Source organism: Echinops telfairi, unplaced genomic scaffold, assembly GCF_000313985.2.
Source record: "Echinops telfairi isolate 266 unplaced genomic scaffold, ASM31398v2 ScPeMD7_25;HRSCAF=90, whole genome shotgun sequence".
NCBI classification, from domain to species: Eukaryota; Metazoa; Chordata; class Mammalia; order Afrosoricida; family Tenrecidae; genus Echinops; species Echinops telfairi.
Genome location: NW_022103922.1, coordinates 7,450,339 through 7,465,958, shown reverse-complemented (window position 1 = coordinate 7,465,958; position 15,620 = coordinate 7,450,339). Strand labels below are relative to the sequence as shown.

Here is a 15,620-nt window from a genome sequence, read left to right as displayed (position 1 = left end):
CGGACACTATATCTTTCGGTAGCTGGGTACCATCAACTTTATTCACCACATTTGCTTATGCACCCGCTCTGTCTTCAGCGATCGTGTCGGGAAAGTGAGCATCATGGAATGTCAATTTAATAGAACAAAGTGTTCTTGCATTAAGGGAGTACTTGAATAGAGGCCCAATGTCCATCTGCTTCGTTAATACTAAACCTATAAATATATGCACATAGATCCGTTTCTCCATCATCATATATAAATATATTTGCATATGTACATGCTTTAAACCTCTATAAATGCCCTTTGTCTCCTGTCTCTTTCCTCTATTTCCTTTGACTTTCTTCTTGTTCCACTATCATGCTCAGGCATTAAGTTGCTAACCTCAAGGTCAGCAGTTCAAACCCATCATCTACTCCTGTAAAGATTTATAGTCTCCGGGACCCATTTAGGGTCACTGTGAGTCAGAATCGACTTGATGGCAATATTGGGTTGGTTTTTACTTTTTGGTTTGATAATGAGCATCTTTTTAGGTGTCTATTATTCATATGTGTGTCTTCCAAAAGTCCTTTGCCCTTCTAAAAATTTGTATTAGTAAGTGTTCATTATATATTTTTGATACAGTCTTTTATTAAATATATTTGTAAAGCATTTGTTTTATTCTTTTGACGATCTTTTAACTTTCCTGGTATATTATGATGTACAAGTCTTTAATTTTGACATCCAAATTATCTATTATTCCTTAATTTGCATATGTTTGTGAAATCATATCTAAAAAATTACTGTTTAATCCAAAGTCATAAAGTTTCTGCCTGTATTTTACTCTTGATTTTTAAAATGTTTATTTAAGAAGCTTTTATAGCAGTGCCAATGAAATCTCTAAATCTCTAGAGCACCTATAATCTGTCTAGTCTAGCTAGGTATAACATATTTTTGCAATACTGTAATTTGAAAAAATAAAGCTTCCTAATTCAGTGTGTGCATATTTTCATTATTGCTGGCTATTATTGTTAAGTAGTTCTGAGGAGCTCTGGTGGTGATGTTGGGTAATGGTTGGACTGCCAGGCTGGCAGTTCAAACCCATCATGGACTCTGCAGGATAACAACTAGGCTTTCTACTTTTGTAAGGATTTATAGCTTCAGAAAACTCATGAGGCTGCTATGAGTCAAAATCACCTCAGTGGCAGTGGGTATCGGGGTTTTTTGCTTATGTTTATTCTCATTTTGCTATGTTTATTCATGTCTTTCATAATTTATTTTTCAATTACATATCAATCATTTTTGTATTCGACAACTTTAACAACTTATCAACCCCCCCCCAATAGCTTGCCCTCCATCTGCCCTTTTTATCATCTCCCTTTTGTTAGATATTTCATAATTAAAATTTTTAAAGGCTGTGTAATAGTCTATGTGTAGTTTTTGTTTTCCATGTAGAATTGCAGTTAAAACCTATAAGCACATAGCATTTGCTTTTATTGAATTATTTACAAGTATAACTTTCCAAGCATGGTCAAAGATTGAAAATACCTTTTAAAATAGCTCTTAAATGAAACCCATGTTTCCCTAGGAGTTAAAATCAAATTCCTTTTTTTCCCCCAGCAGTTTTATTCTCAAATAATTTACTTATCATGTAATTCAATAGTTCATTCATATCACAGAAAATTATATAATCACCCTCATATTAATTTTAAAACATTTCCCCTTTCCCATGATCAAATCATCTTTGAGATGATTCATGCAGTCACAATCTGTTCTAGTACTCCTTCCCCACTGTTTTTCATTTAATAAGTACCCTCCTAATTTTTTTTCACTTATTTTGAACTTTAATACATTTTAAGGGTAATACAATTCTTAGACAGTTCCATCAGTAAAGTTCAGTATAAAGTTATATGTATATTTCTTCACCTGGGGTGGTATGGGAAGCTGTTAGGGGGACTATCATACTGATACTGCAGCTAGAACCGCTAGCTGCCTTGTTGACTTGAGGAGAAATAAAGCATACTTACTCAGTGTGCAGTATGCTATTCACTAAGTAATCATAGTTTAATTTGTTTTTCTTTCTTCAGGCTCCGGGAACAAGAAAGAAAAGAAGCAGAAGAAGCCAGTCAGAAGGAAATCGAAGAGTGGGAAAGGAAACTCCTCGCTCAAGCAGCTCCTGCCTGTATGGAGACCATGTGGGAAATACCAGCTATTGGGCACTTCCTCTGTTTGGCCCAGCAAATTCTAAATTTGCCAGAAATTGTTTTTTATGAATTGGAACGTTGTCTTCTGATGCCTCAGTGTAATGCTTTTCTATCAAAAATAATGACTTCTCTATTGAGTCCCCCCCATCGCAGACCTACCTTACACCGGAGACCTACCTTGCCTTACAGGACCTGGGAAGCAGCCCTGCGACAGAGAGTGCAGCAGTGGTACACGGCTGTGGGGCAAACCGAGCATCCCGACAGCTGTGCAGAGAAGCTTGGCTTATGTCCTCAGTTTTTTAAAGTTCTTGGAGAAGTTAACCCATTGGAAGAAAAACCTTTCCATGAACTACCTTTCTACCAAAAAGTGTGGTTACTTAAGGGTCTTTGTGACTTTGTGTATGAAACACAAAAAGAAGTTCAAGATGCTGTACTTGGACAGCCGATCCATGAATGCAGGGAAGTGATCCTGGGCTATGATTATTTGGAGAATGCTTATGTCCATTTTCCACAGTTTTGTGGTGCAGATGTTCGGATTTATAAGCAGAAGCCCTTTCAAGCCCCAGAATTTCCAGTTCCACCCATCAAAATACAAAGAGTACCTCGGATTAAACTGGAGAAATTGAAGTGTGACTATGTGAATACAAGTAATGGAGAACATCGGGGTGGTCGAGAAGGCCTGCCCTTTGCCTTCAGGAAAGAGCAGAGAAATAATTGTGATCCAGCTTCCTGCCCTGCAAAATTGAACTTGGAGAATCATGACATCTCTGTTTCAATGGAAGTAAAACCCAACTGTGAAATTAGAATTCGCAGGCCCTGCGAAATTAAAAAAACGGATTGTTGTAAAGAGAACTTGGAGAAGCCAAGGAGCCTTGGAGAAGTGACTGACTTTGGAGAGCCCCTCAGCCCAGGTGAGGTAAGGTGTACAGAAAACCAGGAAAAGTTGGGGGAAGCTTCCAGAGTAAAACCTGAACCCAGCCCATTAAAAGAAAATGCTCTGAAATCTTGCCAAATACATGTAAATGGAAGTCACAGCGATTATGCAGAAATGAACTGCCATAAAGTTGTAAGAGATCTACTAGAACAATCACTGCAGAGCCACAAGAAGCTCAAACTAAGTAAAATGCGGGCAAAAAAGAAGAAAAAGAAAAAAAAGAAATTGAAAGATGTTTTGAATGAAAACTTACAGAGAAAGCGTGAAGGTCTTCCTTCTCTTGCATTCAAGTCTTACAAACCTGAGATCCAGAATAAGTTACTGATCATTAAGAAGAAAGCAAAACACAAGAAGCACAAATCTGGTAAGCCAACACAGCGGGTAAGAGGTGCTCTTAGTGTTATCCAAGTCCTTTCTATTAAGTGTCTTCGGCGATCTGAGTAGCAGGATAAGATGCACATACAGGATATGTATGTGAGTGTGTGTGCTTACTCAAGTTTTATTTTATTCTCCAGAATTGAAATCCAGAGCAGAAGAGGTGAGGTATGGACCGAAAAATGGGTGCGCTATAGCTGAATGTAAATCTCAGTTGAAAAGCTTCAGACCTTGTTTGTACAGTTCTGTATCCATAAGTGATACTTATCATTTCCAGGGTTTTTCTCCAGGTTAAGGGGTGGCACAGGAGCCCTGGTGGTGTGAGGTGGTTGGGCTACTAATTGCAAGGTCAGTGGTTAGAAACCACCACTTACTCCTCGGGAGAAAGATAGGCTGTTCTGCTCCTGTAGAGAATTAGTCTCAGAAACCCACAGGGGCAGGCAGTGAGTTTGGTTTGGGGGAAGAGCTGGCACTGTGCATTGAGGAAAACACTGTTGAGAGGAGATGACGGGTATTGTTCCCAAGACTAAAATCCATAACCACTCGCCTTTCCTGGCAAGCTGGTCTCTTTCTAGGTCTCTATCCCACCACCTCCATTTCTGTTTAGAGCTTCTGTTGAGTGTTTACATTTTCATCTCCAGAAAAGAGTATAGTCCAACGGGTGTTCTTCATACAAAAATTCATAAGATTTTATTTTTTCTTAAACAACAAAAAATCCTACCAATAAAAAGTGCCTTCAATTCCTAGTTGCTTTATATGTTTTTTAAATTATTCAGGAGCTTTTACTTTTCCCTGTTATCCGCCATTTAATCAAATTTTTGTCTCATTTGGGCTCCTGAGAGGATGGATGGGATAAAATCAAATGATTAACTTTGTTAGCCATTGTCCATAAAAAGTTACTTGACTGGGAAAAATTGGAATTGCTTACTAAAATGAGTTGTAGTTTATCATCATCATTTGTGGATTTCCATTTTCTATCCTTTTGCACTGTAGCAAAGATAATGAAAAATTGACAGTAATCTAATAATGAGCTTGCAAATAAGGGATGAGTGTTTTGTTAGTTTGATAAGTTGTACTGTAGTAAATGCCCTTAAATGTGTTTAAATAAAAGAAATGTGTTCTTATGAGCAGACTTAATTGATAAGACTAAAAGTTAGAAACATTCAGTTGTCCACTCTGGTGATTATAAAAGCTTTAGTTTTTTTTTAAGTAACTTTAGAAAGAACCTCTTTAAACTTTGCAAGTAATCCATTAAGCTATACATATTTGAGGGATTTAATAAACTGCCTTTGACATATTGGTCTCTAGCATATTAAATATTACTTTAACACAGAGGTTCTCAACCTTCCTAATGCCACGACTCTTTAATATAGTTCATGTTGTGGTAACCTCCATCCATAAAATTATTTTCATTGCTATTTCATAACTGTAATTTTGCAACTGTTATGAATCGAGCGACCCCTGTGAAAGGGTTGTTCAGCCCCCAACAGGGTCGTGACCAACAGGTTGAGAACCACTGCTTTAACATTTGAACCATTTTGCCAGTTACAAAAAACTTTTTCTTACATTCCTACTATTCCTCACATGTAGGCAGTTACGATTTATGGTGGTTCATGAAATACAGTAGACACTGAAGGCAACTCTCAAACAGATACCAATAACAGAATGAAACCATTAACTTCTAAGGGATGGATTAAAGACAAACTCGATTGTGGGGGAAAAAAGAGAGATGTGTACTTTTGAAATGAAGTCAGGGTACATGGTGATAAGAGAGAAAGCCGCCCGATTAGTTTCATCTCCTGTGGTAGACGGTGAGTAAAAACAGTCGAAAGGCAAATTCATCAAGTGCCTGCATGCCTTCTCTGAGTCTCTGGTTTGGGAGAGAAGACTTATGTGCAGGAAATAGAAAAAAGCAATGCCCTGGCCCATACACTTTCTCATTTGCTTCTCAAAGCAGTCAGTCTAAAGAAAGTCAAGTCATCAGTGACCAGAATATTTGAATCTGGTGGATAGTTTATTGTTAGTACTGGGAAAACGGAGGCCAATAGACCAAAACTCCTTATTGTTGTAGCGATGTTCCATAAAGTGTTATAACAACAATAAAGGGTTGTTTTTTTGTTTTGTTTTCCTAAAGTTCGCTTCATGTCTTCCCAGGGTTTTGTCGTGGGCTACTTGATACTCTGAGGCCCCGTCTTCCCTCACCCCCAAAGGTTTTCAAGGTTCTCCTTTCATTTGCACATGTGTTACTGTGCACTTGCATGTGCACTCTGAAACTAGGGCTAGGTGTGTTCACAATTCTGAAGTCTTGATTTTACAAGGGTTGGAAACCACCAGCCGCTCCTCTGGAGAAAGATAAGGCTTTCTACCCCCGTAGAGTTAAACCCACTGGGACATTTTTGTTCTGCCCTGTAGGGTCACTAAGTTACGGTGACCAGATTTTAACATTGGTAAAGCGGGACACCATCGATAAAACTCATATCCTGGCGAAATAGCCACATGGCAGGCGAAAACTGTATACCCTAGCTTGTCGTGCATTCTTTCCAAAAATCGGGACTTTTAAAAAATGCTGCAGGACACAGGGGAAAATATTAAAAACCGGGACTGTCCCGTCAAAAGCGGCACGTCGGGTCACTTTACACAAAGTGTCAGAATCGACTTGATGTCAGCAAGTGAGTTATGAAGTCACTAACTGATGCAAGACTGAGCCATATTTTGGCCTGCTGTGAGTCAGAACTGACTGGATGACACCTAACAACATTGCAGAGTTGGGACTGGCCCTGAAATCAGACACATAATTTTTATAGCATAATGAGAAACTGGCAAAGGGAGTTTACACATCAGGTCAGATCAGATTTTGCTACCGTATGAATTGTTTTTTTTTTTTTTTCATATAAATTCTTTTTTTAAACCTTAGTTTTCAGAACTCTTTAGACTTCCGAATTGTGGATATGTGATTCTGGGGCTGTATGTTAAAGATTCTGTGATGTCTTGGAGAAAAAACGTGTGGGGGGTGCATTTGAATTTTGTTTAAGCTAGTATTTGCCAAATTAAAGTAAAACAAAAGACTTTTCTCAATGAATAGTTATCCACTGCCCATTTTTACTCTAGAATAAAGCTTCCCATGATGGGAATGGAGGTGTAGTCGGTTATGCATTCAGCTGCTAACCACATGGCGATTCAAACCCACCCATCACTCCATAGGAGAAAGATGAGGCTTTCTACTCCTGTAAAGATTTATAACCATGGGAGCCCATAGGGGGCAGTTCTACCCAATCCTACAGGGTCTGCATGAGTCGGGATTAACTAGATAGCAGTGAGTTCAGGTTTGGGGAGTTGTTTTTTGATGATGATTGTAGGGATAATTTTTAGTAGAAGGCACAAAGACAAATTGGTTGGAAATGATTTAATAATTTTAGTGTGCTATGAGGTAATTTTGTAACTAAAGCATTTTTATCTTTTTTTGTGTGGGATGGAGGGATGTTTTTCTTCCTGCTTTTAAAATTTTAAATTCATTTGTAGACATTTAGCCTCACTTCTTATTCTTGGAAGTATCATAGAAAGTGTCATCAGAAGCAATAACTTGCCGCCACCCTCCACTCCACCTTGTGTGTTTTCATTCAGTGCACAGAAGAAAAATGTGGCCTGACGATTAGAAAGTTTTCCTTATAGACCTATTTCCAAAGTTTACAAATTCAGGAAAGCCTTATTATGTTAACAGAGCAAGCTAGATTGAAAACACAAAATAGAAATACTTTTTGTAAGGAAAGGGGGTGTGCAGAGCTGAGAAAATTAATTCCTCTTTTTTTATTGGTTGTCTTGATGTCCTCATGAAAGCCAAACATGTCATTACAGAATATAGAGACGAACAAAAAGGACAGTCCTCATCACCTAGAGAGCCACTCCATCATTTCCCGTCCTCTTCTGCCTCTATGAAATGCTCTCTTTTCATACTTTTAGTGCCAGGTACTTTTCATAACATGCCCAAGAAGTTTGTGGGGAAGTGAAATGGAAAGATATGGAAGCCCCTCTCCCCACTCCGTTTTGTAGTTGCATTTCTTTTTCTTTTTTTTAAGTCATTTTATTGGGAGCTCATACAACTCATCACAATCCATACGTACATCGATTGTGTCAAGCACATTTGTACATTTATTGCCCTCATCATTCTCAAGACATTTGCTTTCTAATTGAGTCCTTGATATCAGCTCCTCATTTCCCCCCCTCCCGCCAGTTGCATTTATTTCTAGGTGATATTGTTGATTATCTCCTTTCTGTTCTTCTTCTTAAAGTCAGAAGGGTACTTTCTGGCCATGCATCTCTAAACTGAGCACATCGACCGGTACATTGTGTAGACAGTTCTTGCATAAGTGAACACACACAGTAGGGTTTAAGCAGCTATAACTACAGATTAACCCTTTCGTCCAGTTGTGGCATGTTCTTTTCACGGCATATATTTCTTATTGGAATTATATACTATATGCTATTTTGTAATCTGCTTTTTTTCCCCTTACACATTATAGAATACCATGAGCCTCTTACATTGTGCAATTATGGGTTTCTGTAACACCATTTTGTCGGACATTTAGGTGATTTTTGATTGTATACTATAAATTGTCCACAGCAAGTAGAGCTGTTGAAAATTAGCTTGATTTTTTTTTTCATTTGATTGAGCAATTTTTATAAAACCCAAAGAACAGACAAAAATAGTTTACAGAAGTTATGGTTTCTATTCCCTTTCAACCAGTTAGTTTGGGATAGTCCTCCTGGAGTAACGACAAAGTTGTGCTTATCACGCAAATCATTTACTGATAGTCTTACAAAACCGCGTGTGTCTGTGTTGGGAATCTTCTTAGAGGACCAACCAAGGTACCAAGATAGAACAAGAGAGGCAAGATTTCCCTATACTCCCATCTCCTTTAATTCCCGCTACTACCTACATAACCCTCTCACCAAAAAGCTGCTCACCTAATGCATATCAGATGCCAGGTGTTCTAAGCTTTCAGACATATTATCTCATTTAATCTTCATAAAAACTTCATAAAGTAGATTGTGTTGTTATTCTCTGTGATTTAATCTTATAGATGTTTAAAGATGTAACATGGCTGGTAGGATAAAGATGCAGGAGACAAAGAAATTAACTAGAAAGGAAATTCCTCAGATGGGCATTTCCTATCAGGTAGAATAAGTTTTGGTTCTGATAAAGATGTTTTAAAAAGTAGCAGGATTGGGGAACTGGCTCAATATCCTAAGTTAAAGGAGAGAAAGAAATGGGTGTGCAGGAGTTTCTGAATGATGAGACCAGGTTGGAGAATTGCCAATATGGTGAGGAAGTTGCTCTTTGGCAAGGAGAATAGAGGGGAAATGAATTGTTTAAAATTGATACTGCTTGCTTGAGAGGTAAAGCATTCCAGACACTTCTATAGAATGTAGATGTTTATTAAACATAAGACATGAGGGAGTACCCAAAAAAAACCCACCTTGGAACTGCAGGATCTGTGCTGGGCAGAGCAGAGCTTTCGTAGTACGCATTTTTCCCACTAGGTGAGCATCAGGAAACTCACTCTGAGTTAGTACACCCAGTGGCGTCACCTGGGGTTCTCTCTGGTCACATTGAATTTTTTTGTAAAAACAGTTTCACTCAAACCTCATTTTTCGGTGATGGCTGATTTAAGAGAACAAGCAACACGTGGCTGTGAAATTTTGTTTCCTGCTCGGGGAAAAGTGCCACAGAAACTGTTGTGATATTGAACACAGTGCTTTTCTTGTTTCAAAAAAGGTGAAATGTCGATCGATGACAAACCTCGTTCTGCATGTCCATCATCTTACTTAATGGATGAAAATGTTGACTGACTTGTAGTGCATTCCACCAGGTCAGACTGTTAAGCGTTCTAGTTAGCAGTTCTGAAAAGATTGCTTAACTCTGTGTAACAAAAAAGGCCTGATTTGTGGCAGACGGGAGACTGGTTTTGCCACCAAGGCAATGTACCCGCTCATGCAGCCATCTCAGGATGCCAGTTTTGGGCAAAAAGCAGCATACCTCTCTTGCCCCACACACCTGACTCACCTGACCTCGCTCCCTGCGACTTCTTTTTGAATGAAGAGGGACATGCAAGGACATGATGATGTAGAAAAGGTAAAGAAAAAAACAAGGGAGGTGCTCCTTCAGCCATGAAAGTAGATGAGTTTGAAAAATGTTTCCAAGAATGGAATTGCAGATTTGACAAATGTATTAAGTATAATGGTGAGTACTTTGAAGGTGATAAGGTTATTTTGTAAAAAAATTTAAATACCTAGCTTGGGGGGGGAGGATTCCGGGGTTTTTTGGATACTCCCTCGTGTATAGTAAATAAAAGTCAAAATTCAGACTCTACTTCTGTGGCGTCACATACCAGGCACTTTAATAATACAGATGCTCTTGAGACTTGACTTTCATCAGTGATCGTCATGTGCCACAAGTCATTACTCATGACAGCCCTGCATGACAGAGTAGGGTACCCTGCAGTGTCTGCCAGGTTGTGATTATACAGGCATTCTCTCAGGGAGCTGCTGTTTTGTTAAACCACCAGTCTGTGACTGTCGCCTCCGTTCTGACTCCTGGTCCCTTTGTAGGGCAGAGCAGAATTGTCCCTACTGCTTCCAAAGATGTAGACTGCCACATCTTCATCCTGCAGGAGAGCTGGTAGGTTTGAACTGCTGACCTTTTTGGTTTATCAGCTAAGCACCACCAAGCCTTTTTGCTTAACAGCAGTGATTAATATCTTAGTATCTTCTCATTTATTGAGATTCCTCAACAAATTCGCTATGAGAATGTGTTGGGGTGATTTTAAAACCTGGGAAGGTTCTGAGTTGGAGGTCTTGAGTAGCCCCTGGGGTGAAGCCAGGCAGGGAGGAGGTGGAGAGAGGTGGTAAGGGAGACGAGGAGGCTGAGGAGAGGCGGGGAGGCAGGGCGGGATGAGAGCCAGCTTTGCTCTTCTAAAGGACAGTTTCCAGACTGGAGTCAAGTGCAGCCTCAGTTACAGTATCAAACACTTCTGCTATCCTTCCTTTTCTTAAGTTAGTCTTAATTAGAAAGTTCCATTGGGATGTGTGTGTGTAACACTAATAACTAGGCCTTACTAAGGTTTCCTTCTCCATTTTTCTGGCAAAACTTGATGTATTTCACAGTTACATGTTTGGAACTCAAAGATTGTGCTGGAATTTTGTGTTGATTTTAAGTGGACGCCAATCTTCTGCACAATTCTAAGAGAATGGTGTTCTGTTTTATAGGTGGCTTTTAAGTGGGTGGAGATAAAAGACCTTATGGTCAAGTAAGATGGCTGGATGGTGCATCTGGTTAATTGCTAGTAGCCAAAAGGTTGTTGGTTCAGATCCACCCAGCAACCCCTTGGAAGACAGGTCTGGTGATCTGCTGAAAGGTGGCAGCTGTAAAAACCCCGTGGATTAATCCCACTCTTCCCTCCGGATCTTCATGAGTTGGAATCAACCACAGTAGTTAGTGATAGAAACCCACTAGGGGGCAGTGTCTAACTTGTTTTATATAAGGGGACTCCAAAAAGTTAGTGGGAAGATGGAATTAAAAGATAATGGGGAAAAAAAAAAAAGATAATGGGAATTTTCAACCTACTTTTTGAAGTCACCTCATATATACTATAGGTTCCCAAACCTATTTGGCCAATGGCCTCCATTCCAGGGGAAAAGAAAAAAAATTACTCTCTACCTCCCTGGCAATTAAAAACTTTTGTATTATAGATCTTAAAAATCTGCTTTTGATGCCCCTCTGGATCACTACCACCAGCACTTCACTGACCCTCAGTAAATCTTAATCTTAGTTGACCTTAGTATTACCATCCTAGATCATAGTGTGACACTCTGTGATAAGTTGTGTGTATTATTTAAAGGAACCATCAGTGCTTTCTTCACTCTGAAATGGACTTAAAGGGCGCTCAGAACTATGGAGCAATCACCTGCCTGCCTTTCCCATTCCTAAGCTGGTGGAATTTCTGGTGATGAGCAGGGTTCATGTACTTCAGCTAACTTTTAGAACAAAGTTCTACCAGTAAATAATAAGAGGGAAGAAAGTTATTTCTATCCTCACTCACAATCTAGCAAAGAAGAAAACATGTAAACAGATCATTTGATACATGTACAATGTAGAATACGAAGTAGAGTATAAAGTTAGCACAAGAGAACAGTGGAGCAAGAAAAATCAAGATGATTTTTTTTTTAAGATATGAAGGTTAAAAGATAAAGATTTTCTACATAGACTATCACCAGAGTTGGGCTAAGGCAGAGGACAGCCACAAGATGTATCAATGGTAACATATGCCTGGCAGTTTCCTAAGCTCTTTATGCATTGAACACCATCCCACAAAGCGGGTTGTATTATTGCCCCTGTTTTATAGGTAAAGAAACTGCTCCATGAAATACAGCTGTTTGCCCAGGGTCTCACCTGCTAGTAGTTAGTCCAGACATGCAAGTTCATAAGGTTTACCCAGTAACCACTAGTCAACACTGCTCTAGTCAGTTTCTGAGTTTCTTGATGAAACTTTGTACCTTGTACTTTATCGTCTCTCCTCTGCAATCCAGAAAAGCTGCACCAGTTCACTGAGAACTTCGTACCTGAGATCAGTGACTTTGTGACAGCACTACAGAAGTCATAGGGCTAGCAAAGGTGACCTCTGTGTGCCATAGTGAGTATAAAACCAAATAAAACATCTTAGAGCTAATTAGAGCAGTTAAAAAGCATTGGGAGGATGGTATGAGATGGAGCGTAGGGTCACTTACCCATAGTGGCAGCTTTTTGATCCAATACAATGTATGTATACTATTGTATTGGTATGTATACTCAGCACTCAACTCTGTGGCAGCTAACAACTGGAGCAGTGCTGAGAGGCAGAGGCTGGGGGTGAATTTCATTTCCTTTAAGTCACGCTTTACCTCCAGCTACAATTTGAAGCATACCTCTGAAAGACCAGATTCTTAAAGTTGACTTAGGTCAGCAGACCATTAAACTTCTCCAATGCTCTGAAAGAAATGATAACAGTGGTATGTAGAGACATCGGGTTGTTCAGATTCATGAACCGCTCCATTGGGGAGTTGTGTGGTGCCCAGTTGAGAAATCAGTTATTGGCTGTGTTACAGGGGTAACCAAATTAACCCCTTCTCGGTGAGCATGGCATGTCTACAGTCACTCACATAGGTTCTCTTACAGTGATGTAAAATGAAATGTTGAGTTTTATTCCAAATTGATTCTAAGCAGTGGCAGGCTGATAGTGCTAGTTCAGCACACACACACACACACACACACACACATTTGAACTTCAACTCAGAAATGCAGTAGTTTAAGCATAGTATACATACATTGTATTGGATAAAAAATTAGAAATTATCCCATTGTAATTCTTTGATATGGCTGAAAAGAAACACAGAAGATAATACAATGATAATGTAAACTGAAATTATATCTAAAGAGCATTGGGGATGTGTACAGCACCAGGCTACTTGAATTTGCTCATTTTCCTTATTGAAAAAAAATTGTAACCTTTAAGGTAACTTTAGCCTATAAATTATTGTGAAATTACAAGAAGCACACCAGCCTGTGCGATCACAAAGTGTCGAAGGGATCAGGTATCAGGCATCATCAGAACAAAAAATCTTAACCATAGCCAATGAGGGGGGAAGTAGGGAGTGGAGACGCAAAACCCATTTGTAGGCCACTGGAGATCCCCTTGCAGAGGGGTCTCTGGGAAGAGACAAGCCAGGGTGCGAGGTAGCAACGATGAAAAATACAACTTTCCTCTAGTTCCTAAATGCTTCCTCCCCCCACTATCAAATCGGAATTCTACCTTGCAAGTCTGGCTAGTCCAGAGGGTATAAACTGGTACAGATAGGAACTGGAAACGCAGGGAATCCAGGGCGGATGATCTCTTCAGGACCAGTGGTGCGAGTGGCGATACTGGGAGTGTATAGGGAGAGTGGATTGGAAAGGGGGAACCGATTACAAGGATCTACATGTGACCTCCTCCCTGGGGGACGGACAACAGAAAAGTGGGTGAAGGGAGATGTCGGACAGGGCAAGATATGACAAAATGATAATTTATAAATTATCAAGGGTTCTTGAGGGAGGGAGGGGAAAAAATGAGGACCTGATGCCGGGGGCTTAAGTGGAGAGCAAATGTTTTGAGAATGATGAGGGTAATGAATGTACAAATGTGCTTTACACAATTGATGTATATATGGATTGTGATAAGAGTTGTATGAGCCCCTAATAAAACGATTAAAGGAAGAAGAAAAAAATTATTGTGAAATTACTAAGTACCCTCCATTCCCCGCTCCCCCTTCCCCTCCCCAACCATTTAAAAAATTAAATCCCTTACATCAGTTGTTAAGCTCCTGCAGGACAGGGTCTCCATTTTCTAATATCTTCCTGTCCCCATAATCTATTCTTTGTGTGTTTATTAAATAATGACTGGTTCCTTGGGTTTACTCATTACAAATAGCTGGGATTGGGGAGTGGGGGCAGGGGGGATTTACTTTAACATGTTCCTATTAAAAACATAGGTTATATGCATATATGTCACTTTGTCACAGGTTAGCTACAAACAATCTATGTCTTTCTCTGCATGAAGTCTGCTTCTTTAAGAATACAAAGTTTATTTTTTCCCAGTGGTTTCTGATTGTACAAGTGACTAGGTCTACTTGAAAGGGAGTTGTGTTCTTTTTCTAAAACTGTGGCTGTTGAATATTACCATAGGCAGCCCTCTGAGTGAGTACAGGGTTAAAGGGCTAGAAAAGCCTAGTTTCTAAGCCACTGAATTGATTTTCACATTAGTTGGCTAGAGGCCACAGCCTTCAGAATCTAATTCTTTGCAAGCCCCTGACTATAGAAGGCATTGCTAAAAGGTAAGGGTTTGGGTTTGGGCATTTTCTTTGTAGTTTCATTGTCAGCTATGAATGTGTTGGTTTTAACTGAGCAGTAGTATTAGGGTCTTTTCCCCCACAAATCTTACTGCAATAAATTCTGATACTGTGAAACAAGTAGGAGATTGCAATAGTACGGTTCGTACATAAAACAGCATTTGTTAATATGTCTGTTACAAGTAGTTATAGTTTAATGTTTGCTTTTACTGGGGTTTGTTTTGATTCATCATTTTAATTTGACCTACTAGCAGCCATCTGTTAGTTATCATTTAACTTTTCAAGGCTGTGTGTAATTTGGTTTTTGTTAATGAAATGCTGTCAACAGCATTATGAAGCTTTTCTCTTTTAATCTTGAAAGGAAAAAAATCCATATCTAAAAAATCAATCACAAAGAAGAGGAGAACTGTCACAAAGTCACCTGCTGTACCAGAATTTCAGGTAAATGTTAAAGCTTGGTCTCGTTTTTTGTTTTGGTTTTAAATTTTTTGCTTCAGTGTTATGTCTTTCTTCGAAACATTGGCTGTATGTCAAGAAGCTGTAGCTCATACTTTTATTGAAATGTTTTCAGCTATCACTTTTTCCTACAAATGTATGCATAACCAAGATTAAATCTGGTAGTATTTCATAGTTATTTTATCTTGTGATAGTCAAAACTGTCATTTCTTAAAACCTGAGCTAAATTTTAAAGATGTAGTTTTTTGACAATATATATCTATATATATAAAAGCATATGTGTAAATGGAAATCTGCAGGAGCAAAGTCATCATTTATACATTATACTATTACCTAGGTTAGCTATTTTCTTGTATTTGGACACAATGGAGACGGTAGATGTATTCAATTAAAAATTACTCTTTTTTTACTCTTATCTATATGTGAACATCAGACAGAATATTAAGTAAAGGTTAATGGAAATGGTCCTTTAACGATTCTGGGAATTGTGTGTACTGGCATATGATGTGAGATTTTTTTTGTTTTGTTTTGTTTTACCTCTGATAATAAGCATCATACCTAATTGAATTAAGAATGTCTTTGTATTATAGCCAGTCCATCAACAGGTCAAGCACTTCTCCAAAAGTATTAAGAGCTAATTTAAATGCCAAGAGATAAAATGATTTTTTAGAGGAGTTTCTGTGAGTCTCAAGCCAGGCAAAAAGGGAAATAATGGAGTAACTATGAAAATATTGGTAATATGTAATGTGAGTTTAACAGTTACTTACCTAGAAATGGGG

The 15,620-nt window shown here is 38.9% G+C and overlaps 1 protein-coding gene across 1 annotated transcript in view; it reads left to right on the top strand.

The window, feature by feature from the left end:
• The window catches only part of KIAA2026 (KIAA2026 ortholog), a 70,833-nt gene that overhangs the window by 20,670 nt on the left and 34,543 nt on the right, over positions 1-15,620 (top strand). The window contains exons 3-4 of the mRNA XM_013005649.2: positions 2,046-3,460; positions 14,747-14,826. Of these exons, the coding sequence (XP_012861103.1) occupies positions 2,046-3,460; positions 14,747-14,826 (1,495 nt within the window). The remainder of the gene's footprint in view (positions 1-2,045; positions 3,461-14,746; positions 14,827-15,620) is intronic.